The sequence below is a fragment of the Haliotis rufescens genome, unplaced genomic scaffold (assembly GCF_023055435.1).
Source record: "Haliotis rufescens isolate VD_foot unplaced genomic scaffold, xgHalRufe1.0.p SCAF_10, whole genome shotgun sequence".
Taxonomy (NCBI): Eukaryota; Metazoa; Mollusca; class Gastropoda; order Lepetellida; family Haliotidae; genus Haliotis; species Haliotis rufescens.
Window position 1 is genome coordinate 26,956,786 of NW_025963780.1, and position 16,997 is coordinate 26,973,782.

The 16,997-nt window shown below is 37.9% G+C and overlaps 1 protein-coding gene across 1 annotated transcript in view; it reads right to left on the reverse strand.

Annotated features, from left to right (window-relative positions):
* LOC124151970 (titin-like) overlaps positions 1-16,997 on the reverse strand; it is a 70,097-nt gene that overhangs the window by 22,659 nt on the left and 30,441 nt on the right. The window contains exons 13-22 of the mRNA XM_046524683.2: positions 14,769-14,885; positions 13,735-13,907; positions 12,973-13,008; positions 12,175-12,282; positions 11,273-11,332; positions 8,975-9,095; positions 7,108-7,121; positions 5,768-5,888; positions 3,902-3,915; positions 759-819 (exon numbers count right to left, since the gene is read on the reverse strand). Of these exons, the coding sequence (XP_046380639.2) occupies positions 759-819; positions 3,902-3,915; positions 5,768-5,888; positions 7,108-7,121; positions 8,975-9,095; positions 11,273-11,332; positions 12,175-12,282; positions 12,973-13,008; positions 13,735-13,907; positions 14,769-14,885 (825 nt within the window). The remainder of the gene's footprint in view (positions 1-758; positions 820-3,901; positions 3,916-5,767; positions 5,889-7,107; positions 7,122-8,974; positions 9,096-11,272; positions 11,333-12,174; positions 12,283-12,972; positions 13,009-13,734; positions 13,908-14,768; positions 14,886-16,997) is intronic.

A 16,997-nucleotide genomic window follows, 5' to 3' on the forward strand; every position in this document is an offset into this window, starting at 1 on the left:
CGGCTCAAAATGTCATTAAGATGATTATCATAGGCAATTTTTGCAAGTCTATTTCTCCGCGGGTTTGATATAGATTTTGGACTAAATAGTCTCTTGCTAAACACGTAACGAGTATCAGCATTATCACTAAGCTTTATATAGAGTCTAAATACATGTATATGTGGTTTGAGAACAGGTGATTTAAAAATTATATATCCATTGGAAGCTACATTAGTTGATCACTTAGTGACACCATGAAAAGAATTGCAAGTTTTGTTTTGTAAAAGATTTTTTCTGTATAAGTATTTATACCACAAATCACTGATCCATAACACAGGTTCAACAAGGTTTTCATTTAATATCTTAAAAACAGGATATGACATGCCTCCCTTAACATAGCAGTTCGTAATTAAAGGTGATAGGGTGTGACTCGCAGATTTATACAATTCTCTAACAGTCTTCTTCATGTCTAGCTTCACATTTAACCATAGTCCAAGGTATTCATAACAGTCAATATAATCAACTGTAAAACCACCATTTTTAAAATCAACAAGCTATCATTTTAGGGAAAGGTACAGTGATCAGATTAGGAGCCTCACTCACGAAGGGATGGGATCTTGGTGTTCAGTGTGATGAGGGAACGCTTTAACTACCAGACCTTCCCACATCAATGATACAATTGCAGAATTGAGGGAGTCAGAGGACGTTTCATGCTTCAGTCAAAAAAGAGCAGATCGCAGTCCCCTGTAAGTCTGTCAAGCAATGTAAGATGCACATACCCACTCTTGCGACCACCCTCGTCAACGCTGTTACGACAACAATCACCCCAATTCATTCCACCTGAAACAGACAGCCTAGACATTAGTTCCACAATTTGGGATGAACCCAGAACGAGGTGGTTGCACGTGTTATATATAATTAGTGTACCGATTGTGCTTAGTCATCTTGCATAGTATGATTGGATTCTTTAAATTTACTTCTTTGTTCAAAGATAGTGGTATCATCACTATTTGATAGTGATTCATAAACACATGATCATGATTCAGTACAGTACGGAATCCTACATTCAATTCTGCTTTTGGCAGAGATTTCTGATAAATATAGAAAGGATTTTGTCGCTTTTATTGTGAAAGAGGTGGTGAGGTGAAATTGGGTTTAACGGCGCGTCCAAGATTATTGCACTTATATAGCGACGTGTGTGTGTGGCTGCTTGTACTAGTCAGGACTGATGCCGATTTTTAGTGCTAGACCACTGAGATACCATGCTGCAGTTTAACATGAATTCCCAACTCAGACACAGTATACTGACACTGAGCCAACCAGTCCTTGTTTAAGCTGCTTTTTAAGAGCCAGACAGGGTAACAACAATTATCATATAATGGGTAGGTTTCTCGGCAGGATAAAGCCAACGGATAAAAACGATATCCGTTGGGGTCATATGCGGATAGAGATGCAAATTTCAAAGGTCAAGTAGGAACTACTTTCACTGTTTATAAACAAACATGACGTCTGGAATCTGGATAAACTACAGGGATAATTGCTATCATTATCAAAAGGACAGTCTAATATACTGAAAATCAGTGTCTAACTGTGATGTAGCTAAGTTTTGGCAACTTTGGTGATATCAATTTTGTCCAAATTTTGAAACAATTTTGCGAGGGCACGAGGCCTAACCAAGCGGGATCAGTAGCCATATCTGTGCTTGTAGACCTCTGCGGCTTGAAACCTTCTCCACAAATTAAAATAGTTGGATTTGGCCGAAATATGTTTGAATTGTTACCTTGTTTCGTTTTGTCGCTGTGTGTACATCTGACTACACTTCTTAACGTTATGACAGGACAGATCGACTTGAACAACGTCTGACCGTGGCCGTGATATCTCATAGACTAGGGTTAGAGTAGCTTCCCTTTGACAAAGGGAAGTTACTTTAGCGGACAGACCGATGGATACAGATGGAGACAATTAAAAACAAGGATTGTTGTTTTGCGTTTATGCTGCTTCGCCACTGTATAAGAAACAGATTTCAGTTGGAACTATATTGGCTACTGTCACTGTCCGACTGACACATCACTTACCCTGTGACGTAAAATATATTAATGCGCGCATTCCAGGAAAACTCGCAATGTTTCGGTAATGTTTGTGACAGAAGGAATGCGATTTTGAAGCACAGAATTAAAGAATGACATTATATGATAAAGAGGTTATCACGCTTGTGTGTTTGGGGATGGTAAATATCCTGTATTAGGAATAAACATTGTACTGGCCAAGGCTCGCTAAATACAATGTTTATTCCCAATGCAGGATATTTACCATCCCCAAACACACTCGCGTGATAACCTCTATGTACCATCTTTAAATGTATTTTGGTATGACGCGGTCGGGGATCGAACGCCGGACATTCCGCTCGCCGGGTGGACGCTCCACCACTAGACCACAGAGGCAGTCTATTGTGAAAGAGATGGGAAATTCAGTTATAAGCAGACAGGAATGCACACTTTCGGGCTTTTCGTCAATGATATCTCATTCATCACATGTACAGTAATAAATCTACAAATTTAACTACCTGAGTCCTGGGACTCACTGAACTGACTATTTATGAGTTCAATCTGAAATATATGAGTCCCTTTGAAACTTTAATGAGTCCCAAATAAAAATAAATGCCACAAATATTTCAAAACTGTTTTTATTTTCACGAAGTTTCGGAGTCTGAATTGACAATTTATGATCATTATTATTTACATGCCTGGTTAAGGTACTATTTTGGAAATTTCTGCACTTAGCGTTACGTGTCATGCCATTTGTTTTACCATTTTCGGTGCAAAGCTTGCAATACATGAAGTCGCTTTCCTTATCGTATATCAACCATGAGCAGTGTGCAGTTAGCCAATTTGACAGGAATGTTCTTACTTTCTGTTTTCTGACAGGTTCATTCGTTGACTGAGACTCACCGTGCTCAGTTTCACTTGTCTCAATTGTATCATTCTGACCATACATCGATGACAAAGTTTTTTGAGAATATGACAGCTTTGCTACCTTTCTCGGCGGCATGTCGACTGCTAGAGAAATTATCAACAACAGAAACCGAAGTCGTATACAAGCTTGCTCACGATTGGTCACTTGCTTATTGACAACCAATCAGCTATCGCGTTTTAAAGAAAAACGTCGTACATGCGTATTAAGTTATTTTTAGACCGGGACTTTCCATGGAAAATCGATTGACCAAAATCACGTTTATGCACGTATTTAGACAAAAGAAAACTTCGTTAAAAACGTTGATATTGATTTTCCACAAAAAAAAGGACATTAGTGTTTCATGAAAACCTTGCGTCCTGGAGGACGCATGTCTAAAAAAAATATGGGTCCTGTCAGAACTTAATGCATTAGAGACGTGGGACGCGGGGGTAGATTTATCCCTGCATGCACGAATATGTGACGACCTGGAAGATCCAGGGTAGAATGGTCTTCAGCAACCCATGCTTGCCGTAAAAGGCGACTATGCTTGTCGTAAGAGGCGACTAATGGGGTCGGCTGGTCAGGCCTCGCTGACTTGGTTGATGCATGTCATCGTATCCAAATTGCGTGGATCGATGCTCATGATGCCAATCACTGGATTGTCTGGCCGAGACTCGATTATTTACAGACCGCCGTCATATAGCTGGAATATTGCTGAGTGCGGTGTTAAACAAACAAACAAACAAACATGTATCTGACAGCACAATGTGTACCTGATAATCAATTGTGCAGCACCCATGTGAAAAATGAAAATATACTCCTATCCATTCCCCATGGCGGGATGATACGGGAAAATGTGATCGCATTTTACTGGGATTATAATAAAAAGGCTAAATTAACTGCAGTCACAAAAGGGCGATAATGTGAAGGGTCTGTGTGATCCTTATCTGGCCAGTTTTTATATACTTACATAGATAGCCAGACCTGAAAGAGTCAAAACAATGTCATTCACTCAATATACTCATATGATACAATACCATGAATATAATTAAAGTACTACATATGACGCTATTACAATACTTTATGACATTAATGAGAGAGAATGCCATTGCAAAGTGTGAAACTTAGCAAATGTTATCAGGATTTTGGGCAAAGAAATCAAGAAAGTAGAAAAATAATCATTCTCGGTTAAGAGGGTTTTTTGCCATCGAGTCTTTAAACACTCTTTATCAATGAAATATATCGCGATTTGTTTTGATGCCTGTCCCGTCAAAAGATATTAATGTGAACAATATTGAAGATTTTGAATAAATTATATAAAATAGATTATAAACATAATTCAAGGTATACAATGAAAACGTTTTTATTACCAGATTGTGTAATGACAGGATTAAATTTCAAAAGCTGTGGTTTCATACCTTACATAAACTAGGTATGTACAAACATTCAATTTAATGCATAAGTAACGTCCACCTACACGGCTTTTGAGACACAATAAAACAATGAATACATACATGTATATACAAAAAAAACAGAAGAAGGATACTTTTCGTATCCTGTACAAAACAATACATTGTTATCAATATGGAGAGTAAATATAATGTTCATGAATTAAATAATTGTTTTCTTTTTAACATTTGATAAAGTGTGCTTGCCAATGCAACTTGTAAATTTTTCTGGCTTTAAAATAAATATATTTAAGTTTATTTAAATCAGCGACATTTGTAAAAGTAGGATTTAATAACACAATTCCTTACAAAATGGACGTAATATTCAAAAATTATTCACCTTCAGTTATTACACTGTTTAAAGCACCGTGGACAAAGAGGATAGGGGTGGTTTAGACGATGGGTTGGTGGTTTGTTAAAGCGTCCAGGTCTATGGCAAGGGGTAAAGGTCCACAATGCTAAAACTTGGTGGTCACTATATTTTACATTTAAAAATATGATTCAAGAACAGTTTGTTTTACATTGTCTTAAAGTTTTAATGCCATTTACCTTATTTCATCCATCCCACCATTCTCGGCTCCATCTTTCGTGAACACCTGATATTTTCAATTATATATTTCTTGCCTCGGGCAAGGTGAAAATGTCATTAAGATGATTATTATAGGCAATTTTTACAAGTCTATTTCTCCACTGTTTAATTTAGATTTTGGACTAAATAGTCTCTTGCTAAACACGTAACGAGTATCAGCATTATCACTAAGCTTTATATAGAGTCTAAATACATGTATATGTGGTTTGAGAACAGGTGATTTAAAAATTATATATCCATTGGAAGCTACATTAGTTGATCACTTAGTGACACCATGAAAAGAATTGCAAGTTTTGTTTTGTAAAAGATTTTTTCTGTATAAGTATTTATACCACAAATCACCGATCCATAACAAAGGTTCAACAAGGTTTTCATTTAATTTCTTAAAAACAGGATATGACATGCCTCCCGTTACATAGCAGTTTGAAATTAAAGATGATAGGGTGTGACTCGCAGATTTATACAATTCTCTAACAGTCTTCTTCATGTCTAGCTTCACATTTAACCATAGTCCAAGGTATTCATAACAGTCAATATAATCAACTGTAAAACCACCATTTTTAAAATCAACAAGCTATCATTTTAGGGAAAGGTACAGTGATCAGATTAGGAGCCTCACTCACGAAGGGAAGGGATCTTGGTGTTCAGTGTGATGAGGGAACGCTTTAACTACCAGACCTTCCCACATCAATGATACAATTGCAGAATTGAGGGAGTCAGAGGACGTTTCATGCTTCAGTCAAAAAAGAGCAGATCGCGGTCCCCTGTAAGTCTGTCAAGCAATGTAAGATGCACATACCCACTCTTGCGACCACCCTCGCCAACGCTGTTACAATGACACTTGCAGCAACACTTGCCATCGCTGTTACAATGACACTTGCCTTCGCTGTTACAATGACAATCACCCCCTTTCGTTCCACCTGAAACAGACAGCATAGACATTAGTTCCACAATTTGGGATGAACCCAGAACGAGGTGGTTGCACGTGTTATATATAATTAGTGTACCGATTGTGCTTAGTCATCTTGCATAGTATGATTGGATTCTTTAAATTTACTTCTTTGTTTAAAGATAGTGGTATCATCACTATTTGATAGTGATTCATAAACACATGATCATGATACAGTACAGTACGGAATCGTACATTCCATTCTTTTGGCAGAGATTTCTGATAAATATAGAAAGGATTTTGTCGCTTTTATTGGGAAAGAGGTGGTTAGGTGAAATTGGGTTTAACGTCATGTCAAGATTATTGCACTTATATATATCGACGTACATGCACGCGTGTGTGTGTGGCTGCTTGTACTAGTCAGGACTGATGCCGATTTATTGTGCTAGCCCACTGAGATACCATGCTGTAGTTTAACATGAATACCCAACTCAGACACAGTATACTGACACTGAGCCGACCAGTCCTTGTTTAAGCTCCTTTTAAGCGCCAGACAGGGTAACAACAAGTACCATCTTTTAACGTATTTTGGTATGACGCGGTCGGGGATCGAACGCCGGACCTTCTGCTTTCTGGGTGGACGCTCCACCACTAGACCACAGAAGCAGTCTATTGTGAAAGAGATGGGCAATTCGGTTATAGGCAGACAGGAATGCACACTTTCGGGCTTTTCATCAATGATATCTCATTCATCAAATGTTTGTGACGACCTGGAAGATCCAGGGTAGAATGGTCTTCAGCAACCCATGCTTGCCGTAAAAGGCGACTATGCTTGTTGTAAGAGGCGACTAATGGGATCGGCTGGTCAGACTCACTGACTTGGTTGATGCATGTCATCATATCCCAATTGCGCGGATCGATGCTCATGATGTCAATCACTGGATTGTCTGGCTCAGACTCTATTATTTACAGACCGCCTTCATATAGCTGGAATGTCGCTGAGTGCGGCGTTAAACAAACAAACAAACATGTATGTGACAGCACATCGTGTACCTGATAATCAATTGTGCAGCACCCATGTGAAAAATGAAAATATACTCCTATCCATTCCCCATGGCGGGATGATACGGGAAAATGTGATCGCATTAAACTGGGATTATAATAAAAATGCTAAATTAACTGCAGTCACAAAAGGGCGATAATGTGATGGGTCTGTGTGATCCTTATCTGGCCAGTTTTTATATACTTACATGGACAGTCAGACCTGAAAGAGTCAAAACAATGTCATTCACTCAATATACTCATATGATACAATACCATGAATATAATTAAAGTACTACATATGACGCTATTACAATACTTTATGACATTAATGAGAGAGAATGCCATTGCAAAGTGTGAAACTTAGCAAATGTTATCAGGATTTTAGGCAAAGAAATCAAGAAAGTAGAAAAATAATCATTCTCGGTTAAGAGGGTTTTTTGCCATCGAGTCTTTAAACACTCTTTATCAATGAAATATATCGCCATTTGTTTTGATGCCTGTCCCGTCAAAAGATATTAATGTGAACAATATTGAAGATTTTGAATAAAATTTATAAAATAGATTATAAACATAATTCAAGGTATACAATGAAAACGTTTTTATTACCAGATTGTGTAATGACAGGATTAAATTTCAAAAGCTGTGGTTTCATACCTTACATAAACTGGGTATGTACAAACATTCAATTTAATGCATAAGTAACGTCCACCTACACAGCTTATGAGACACAATAAAATAATAAATACATACATGTATATACAAAAAACCAGAAGGATACTTTTCGTATCCTGTACAAAACAATACATTGTTATATACATAGTGAGTAAATATAATGTTCATGAATTAAATAATTGTTTTCTTTTAAACATTTGATAAAGTGTGCTTGCCAATGCGACTTGTAAATTTTTCTGGCTTAAAAATAAATATATTTAAGTTTATTTAAATCAGCGACATTTGTAAAAGTAGGATTTAATAACACAATTCTTTACAAAATGGACGTGATATTCAAAAATTATTCACCTTCGGTTATTACACTGTTTAAAGCACCGTGGACAAAGAGGATAGGGGTGGTTTAGACGATGGGTTGGTGGTTTGTTAAAGCGTCCAGGTCTATGGCAAGGGGTAAAGGTCCACAATGCTAAAACTTGGTGGTCACTATATTTTACATTTAAAAATATGATTCAAGAACAGTTTGTTTTACATTGTCTTAAAGTTTTAATGCCATTTACCTTATTTCATCCATCCCACCATTCTCGGCTCCATCTTTCGTGAACACCTGATATTTTCAATTATATATTTCTTGCCTCGGGCAAGGTGAAAATGTCATTAAGATGATTATTATAGGCAATTTTTACAAGTCTATTTCTCCACTGTTTAATTTAGATTTTGGACTAAATAGTCTCTTGCTAAACACGTAACGAGTATCAGCATTATCACTAAGCTTTATATAGAGTCTAAATACATGTATATGTGGTTTGAGAACAGGTGATTTAAAAATTATATATCCATTGGAAGCTACATTAGTTGATCACTTAGTGACACCATGAAAAGAATTGCAAGTTTTGTTTTGTAAAAGATTTTTTCTGTATAAGTATTTATACCACAAATCACCGATCCATAACAAAGGTTCAACAAGGTTTTCATTTAATTTCTTAACAACAGGATATGACAACTGATGCCTCCCGTTACATAGCAGTTCGTAATTAAAGATGATAGGGTGTGACTCGCAGATTTATACAATTCTCTAACAGTCTTCTTCATGTCTAGCTTCACATTTAACCATAGTCCAAGGTATTCATAACAGTCAATATAATCAACTGTAAAACCACCATTTTTAAAATCAACAAGCTATCATTTTAGGGAAAGGTACAGTGATCAGATTAGGAGCCTCACTCACGAAGGGATGGGATCTTGGTGTTCAGTGTGATGAGGGAACGCTTTAACTACCAGACCTTCCCACATCAATGATACAATTGCAGAATTGAGGGAGTCAGAGGACGTTTCATGCTTCAGTCAAAAAAGAGCAGATCGCAGTCCCCTGTAAGTCTGTCAAGCAATGAAAGATGCACATACCCACTCTTGCGACCACCCTCGCCAACGCTGTTACAATGACACTTGCAGCAACACTTGCCATCGCTGTTACAATGACACTTGCCATCGCTGTTACAATGACAATCACCCCCTTTCGTTCCACCTGAAAAAAACAGCATAGACATTAGTTCCACAATTTGGGATGAACCCAGAACGAGGTGGTTGCACGCGTTATATATAATTAGTGTACCGATTGTGCTTAGTCATCTTGCATAGTATGATTGGATTCTTTAAATTTACTTCTTTGTTTAAAGATAGTGGTATCATCACTATTTGATAGTGATTCATAAACACATGATCATGATACAGTACAGTACGGAATCGTACATTCCATTCTTTTGGCAGAGATTTCTGATAAATATAGAAAGGATTTTGTCGCTTTTATTGGGAAGGAGGTGGTTAGGTGAAATTGGGTTTAACGTCATGTCCAAGATTATTGCACTTATATGTATTGACGTACATGCACGCGTGTGTGTGTGGCTGCTTGTACTAGTCAGGACTGATGCCGATTTATAGTGCTAGCCCACTGAGATACCATGCTGTAGTTTAACATGAATACCCAACTCAGACACAGTATACTGACACTGAGCCGACCAGTCCTTGTTTAAGCTCCTTTTTAAGCGCCAGACAGGGTAACAACAAGTACCATCTTTTAACGTATTTTGGTATGACGCGGTCGGGGATCGAACGCCGGACCTTCTGCTTTCTGGGTGGACGCTCCACCACTAGACCACAGAGGCAGTCTATTGTGAAAGAGATGGGAAATTCGGTTATAGGCAGACAGGAATGCACACTTTCGGGCTTTTCGTCAATGATATCTCATTCATCAAATGTTTGTGACGACCTGGAAGATCCAGGGTAGAATGGTCTTCAGCAACCCATGCTTGCCGTAAAAGGCGACTATGCTTGTCGTAAGAGGCGACTTATGGGATCGGCTGGTCAGGCTCGCTGACTTGGTTGATGCATGTCATCATATCCCAATTGCGTGGATCGATGCTCATGATGTCAATCACTGGATTGTCTGGCTCAGACTCTATTATTTACAGACCGCCGTCATATAGCTGGAATGTCGCTGAGTGCGGCGTTAAACAAACAAACAAACATGTATGTGACAGCACATCGTGTACCTGATAATCACTTGTGCAGCACCCATGTGAAAAATGAAAATATCATCCTATCCATTCCCCATGGCGGGATGATACGGGAAAATGTGAACGCATTAAACTGGGATCATAATAAAAAGGATTAATTAACTGCAGTCACATTAATACATTAAAACTTAACATACAAGACAGTTCAGTATGAATTGTGCCAATCTTATGTCTGTAACATGGTAGAAAGTGATTAAGGTCAACCATCAGCGAAAGCTCCCACACAGTAAGTAATAACAGAAAATGAAAGATTTTGTTTCCACTTAAAACACCAGATGTAAAATTTAAGAACATCTTAAGTAAAATATTACATCACTGAGAGGCGACCCAATAGTGACAATACAGTGTTCGAAAGGGTAAATTCTGTGAGATAATTTCGTTGTTATTAGATCGTTTTAATTTGTACTGTTTTTTAACAGTAGTTAGATATGAGCTAGTATGTGAGTGGGTGAGAATGGTTTTACCCCGCTTTTACCTATATTCCAGTAGGATAATGACGGGGGACCCCAGAGATAGGCTTGACACATTATACTCATGTGGACAATCAAACCCGGGACGAGTGAACGCTTTAACCACTAGACTACCCCACCGTCCGTAATCAGATATGAAAGTTTCATCTGATGTCAGTTGCTAGGAAACCGCATCTTGTATGTAATGACATCCAAAGGAAATCAATGTCTATTACATCAAATATGATTACATAAGTGGTTGACAAGTATAGCTGCCGAATCGTCACTTGAAGAGTTTTGTTAGGGTGTTATGCGAAGAACAGTTTACAAATACGCATGAGCGATAAATTCCACCAACGTATGATAATCTCCTTGAAGAGATCAAGGGAACAAATACTTGTGTTATATAAATGTAGACACCAAAGGCGGGAGCTGCTGAATACTGCTGGATATGTGCCCACCAGTACATGTTTTGTTCCCCTAATGCCGAGTGCCAGCAGGGCAACAACAAGTACCATCTTTTACCGTCTTTTGGCAAGACACGGATAGAACCACCAACCTTCAGCTCTCCGGGCAAGCTCTATCCACAATACCGTGGAGGCTGTCTGTCTGTCTGTGAAGGGACGTTAGTTATGGAGTATAGGATGTGTTAACTTTGTGCTAATGAAGTTTGTAAATACCTCCACAGGAACACTCCGAAAAGCATGAACAGCACCCGCAGCACCCACAGCACATGACGACTGAAACAGGAGATTGTATATGAATTCAAATGGTATTTGACAGCATGTAATATCTAACCTCTGTTCGTTGAACAGTAGGTACATATCGGGTTATCAACGCCAAATTTTTAGTTGTATCACAGTATTTAAACTCAGCGTAAGAAAAAAATCTCACAGTTAGTATTGGATGTTAATTACTTGGCTCTACCTAAACCTATATTCATTCGTGAACATCTGGATTAAAAGGGGCGGTCGGGTAGCCTAGTGATAAAAGCGTTCGCTCGAATAGGGTTCGATTCCCAACATGGGTACAATGTGTGAAGCCCATTTCTGGTGTCCCCCGCCGTGATATTGCTGGAATATTGCTAAAAGCAGCGTAAAACGTCACTCACTCACTACAGGTTAAAAGTGGTCAACCCAAGCTTGTTGTAAGAGGCGACTAACAGGATCGGATGCTCAGGCTCGCTAACTGGTTGATGCATGTCATCGATCCCATTTGCGTAAATCGACCCGCATTTTGTCAATCATTTGATTTTTTAGGTCCAAACACGATTATTATCAGACCGTCGTCATATAGCTAGAACATTGCTGAGTGCAGCATTAAACAACAAACAGACAATGACCATAAACGGAGTGAATTTGATTTTCACCCAGAACCAGAGGTATGAGTGAATGGATGAGAAACAGGACTCTCCAAACAAACATGAATTTAAACATAAACCGCCTAAAATTCCACAGGTGGATTCAAGGTATCTACTCCGCGAGTAAATATATGTCCACGAGTATTCCCAAGAGCGTAAATGTTTTGTGGTATCAATCCACTGCGTGTCCCGCGGAAATACGATTGCAAAGGACGTACTGACCTATCAGGCAGATGACAACGACAATCAGGCAGACGATAGCGATAACGAGGACAATCACAATCACGGGGAGAGAGATCACTTCATCCCTGCACTGGCAAGTCGATCCTGCTGTTGACGAAAAGAAAAAAAACAGCACAGAGTGTGTGTGTATTTGGAGTAACAAACCAATTTTTACTGTCATTAAGGAGAAAAATCAACTGCGTTTTTATTTAAATAATAAGTATTTGTATAACACAATACCTTTGAGAACGTGGTCAGATGTAACACATGTTATATTTGGGATAACACTTACTTGGTAAAGTACAAATTTTAGTACTTTTTGAGGCGAGTACTATCTGGAGTTCGAACCTACAGTCTGAGTTTGTTTGTTTGTTTGTTGTTTAACACCGCACTCAGCAATATTCCAGCTATATGACGCCGGTCTGTAAATGATCGAGTCTGGACCAGACAATCCAGTGATTGACATGAGCATCGATCCACGCAGTTGGGATACGAGGACATGCATCAACCAAGTCAGCAAGCCTGACCACCCAATCCCGTTATTCGCCTCTTACGACAAGCCTAGGTTGCTGAATAGCTATTCTACCCCGGATCTTCACGGGTCTACAGTCTGAAAGTGAGGCACCTAATAGTCAGCACACAAAGTCGATCTAACCCAATCAGACACCGAGTCTTCCATTTTGTGGTATTTGGCTATGTAACATTTGGAAGCCACGGTGGCTGAGTGGGTTAGATCGCTGACTCTCGATTAAGTTGATGTTACCTGTTACGGTATGTTACTAAAATGAAAACTGTTACCTGTTGGGGTTTTTGTGGTCGTTAGCACCGCCACAGCTGTAACGAAAACCAAGTACCATATCAGTGCCATTATGTCAGCTGCAATACATGTATATGCTGCCATTGGTTGGTAACTTTGTATTTTGCATTTGGAGTCCATTTACAACTGAGGAAAAACGTTCAACCTTTAATTTAGAGTGAATACTTTGTAATTAGTGTTATGTGTAAATACGTAGACACTGTGTCTGTGTAATTAATGTAATCAATTACTGCTAAATTGATTGACGTCACAAAATTTGACTGTTTTGAATGACTTGAATAAAGCTGTATGAAAATAATAATTGGCCTGCATCTAGTCTCTTTGACAATATCTTCATCCAAATGCAATCCAATCTTAATTCTTAGCTGTCCTTTATATCCATATGTTTTTATTCTCTGTGTTTTGTTTAACGCCTAACTCAGAACTATTCTAGCTATATGACGGCGGTCTGAAAATAATCGAGACCAGACAATTCTAGTGATCGACTTCATGAGCATCGGTCCACGCAATCGGGATACGATGACATGCATCAACCAAGTCAGGGAGCCTGACCTCCAGATCCCGTGAGTTGCCTCTTACGACAAGCAAAGCCGCCTTATACGGCAAGCTTGGGTTCCTGAAGACCTATTCTACCTATCTTCACGGGTCTTATTCTCTGTGATTTGAATCTTGAACTAACAGTACATGCAACTTGGCCTTTATGTATTTCTTTAATAATCTGTTCATATCCTATCACATCATACCTGGAGACGTGACTGTACTAGGACAACACATTAGCCAGAGGTCATTGTCATGAGTACAGTTTGAAATGGAGGAAAGTCGACATTGATTTAGAGTTGTCGCCCCTGTTAAACAAGTGACGTCACCGAGATGTATTAGTCCCCCGCCTCCACCACTCATCCAATGAGCGCCATACCTGTATATTGTGGACACAAATGTTATTATTCTATACGCTTGGAAAATCATATTACAGTTGGACCGTACCTCATGAAACTATAACCATGTGTACTATATATATGCTACAAATGAGCGAGCTCATAAAAAAGTCATACAGAGTACGGAATATATATATATATATAAAGAGAGAGCGAGAGCGAGAGATTACAACTATAGGGGATGGGAAAGTTTTACTATTTTAAATGTTCATTAAAATTTGTATTTGAAAAATATTCAGGGATTGGTAGTTTGTAATGGGTATATACACACATATGAACATGGTATATATATATATATATATAAAGAGAGAGCGAGAGCGAGAGATTACAACTATAGGGGATGGGAAAGTTTTACTATTTTAAATGTTCATTAAAATTTGTATTTGAAAAATATTCAGGGATTGGTAGTTTGTAATGGGTATATACACACATATGAACATGGTATATATATATATATATATAAAGAGAGAGCGAGAGCGAGAGCGAGAGATTACAACTATAGGGGATGGGAAAGTTTTACTATTTTAAATGTTCATTAAAATTTGTATTTGAAAAATATTCAGGGATTGGTAGTTTGTAATGGGTATATACACACATATGAACATGGTATATATATATATATATATATATATATATATATATAAAGAGAGAGCGAGAGAGAGAGATTACAACTATAGGGGATGGGAAAGTTTTACTATTTTAAATGTTCATTAAAATTTGTATTTGAAAAATATTCAGGGATTGGTAGTTTGTAATGGGTATATACACACATATGAACATGGTCCAGTAATAATGTCCAAATATCTGATGCAATCTATATTGGTTCCTAACGAGATACATACTTGTATCCCATCATGCCACAGACAACTCCTGTTTCCGCCGAGGTCCACGTCTTCCCACAGACAGTGCCGCTAGATGGCGTTCCTTTCAGCTGGACCTTGAGACGACCGCTGATACACCTGCACGATGAAGCGTATTTGTGTTGCATTGGGAAATATATATAATTCATCATGTATGGCTTATGTACATTCGGGAATATTCGTCTTCAAAATCCTTATTTTCAAAATATTTTCTGATCTAAGACTAAAAATAAAAAAATCTCACTCCACATGCGCTGTCACAAATGACGTCATCGTTCTGTTCTATTTCTCTTTAAAGAATATTTATATGTATTTTGATAAAATATCAATAGCAATTATGATCAACATAATTGGTCTACTCTCTTTAAAGAATATTTATATTTATTTTGATAATATATCAAATAATATTATGCTCAACATAATTGGCATATTTGCTATTATTTATAATTAAAAGTGTTTCACCTCGTTGCTGTAGTCAACATTCAGTGTAACTATTGAAATAACAATGTGTCAGGAAACTCAACACAAATGTCACCTAGAGTGGTCAATACATGTCACAGTCAAGCCCTAAAGCTAATGGGCCTCTTAATTAGCATAATCGATGTTCTCCTTTTTTTCATTAATTCATGTCCCCTACCAATGCTCATTTATTAGGTTAAGCTTATGATCATTGCTTAATCCAGGAAAAACACATGAAACAACATTAAATGTAAATTTTATCTTGAAGTAGCTATAAATATGAACCAATGAACATACAGCTCCGCCAATCAGAGAACACTGTGCATGGTTTCTCAAAATAACACACGCAAAGGCAAGTCAATTGTTCACCTGAAACTATGCGATCCAAATCACACTACTCCTGTAATATACTTTGGAATGGTAAACCTTTTTATGTTCTGTTACCAGAATAAATCTGGTATGAATGTTTATTTTATGTTTATTGTGTGTATTGACACATCACACATTTGTTTATTCCATATAGATACTGAAATTACTGTAAACAGTACCAGTTGGAACTAATTATGTATATGCATGACCCTGATCCTGTTATAAAATTTGGATCGCTAAGTTCCTCGATGTCATCGATACCTACACCTTTCTTTCTTCTATTCTCAGGGCTAGTTATCTTGAGACAAACACGAACACGTGTCGCGCATTGCAATGACGCTGTTCATATTGCTTTCCACTGCGGCAGTAAATAAGTTCTTTTCGAGACATATCAACTACTTTCTTTACTGCATTACCTAATATACATCTTGAGACGACCCCTACCGTCAGCAATATTCCAGCTGTATGACGGCGGTCTGTAAATAAAATTGAGTCTGGACCAGACAATCCAGTGATTGACATCATGAGACCTATTTTACCCTGAATCTTCACTGAACATGTCATCGATCCCAATTGTGTGGATTAATGCTCATGATGTCAATCACTGGATTGTATGGTCCTGACTCGATTATTTACAGACTGCCGTCATATAGCCAGATTATTGCTGAGTGCGGCGTTAAACAAAAAAACAAAAAAATCATAATCACAATAAAGAGGTTGACATCAATTAGTTCTCTTCCTTTTGTGTATCAGTTCTAAACGTAATTCAAAGAATTAATAGAAATGTTGGAATCAGCTTAGTATTCATTATTTTGTTTACTTTATTACGTTTTCTGATACTTGATACTGACATACCCCGAGCTTGTACTTGAGGAATCATCTAGGGTAACATTTTCTAATTTCTTTATACTGACATACTCCGAACTTGTACTTGTGTAATCATCTCGGGTAACATTTTCTGATACTTGATACTGACGTACCCCGAGCTTGTACTTGAGGAATCATCTCGGGTAACATTTTCTGATACTTGACACTGACGTACCCCGAGCTTGTACTTGAGGAATCATCTAGGGTAACATTTTCTAATTTCTTTATACTGACATACTCCGAACTTGTACTTGTGTAATCATCTCGGTAACATTTTCTGATACTTGATACTGACGTACCCCGAGCTTGTACTTGAGGAATCATCTCGGGTAACATTTTCTGATACTTGATACTGACGTACCCCGAGCTTGTACTTGAGGAATCATCTAGGGTAACATTTTCTAATTTCTTTATACTGACATACTCCGAACTTGTACTTGTGTAATCATCTCGGGTAACATTTTCTGATACTTGATACTGACGTACCCCGAGCTTGTACTTGAGGAATCATCTAGG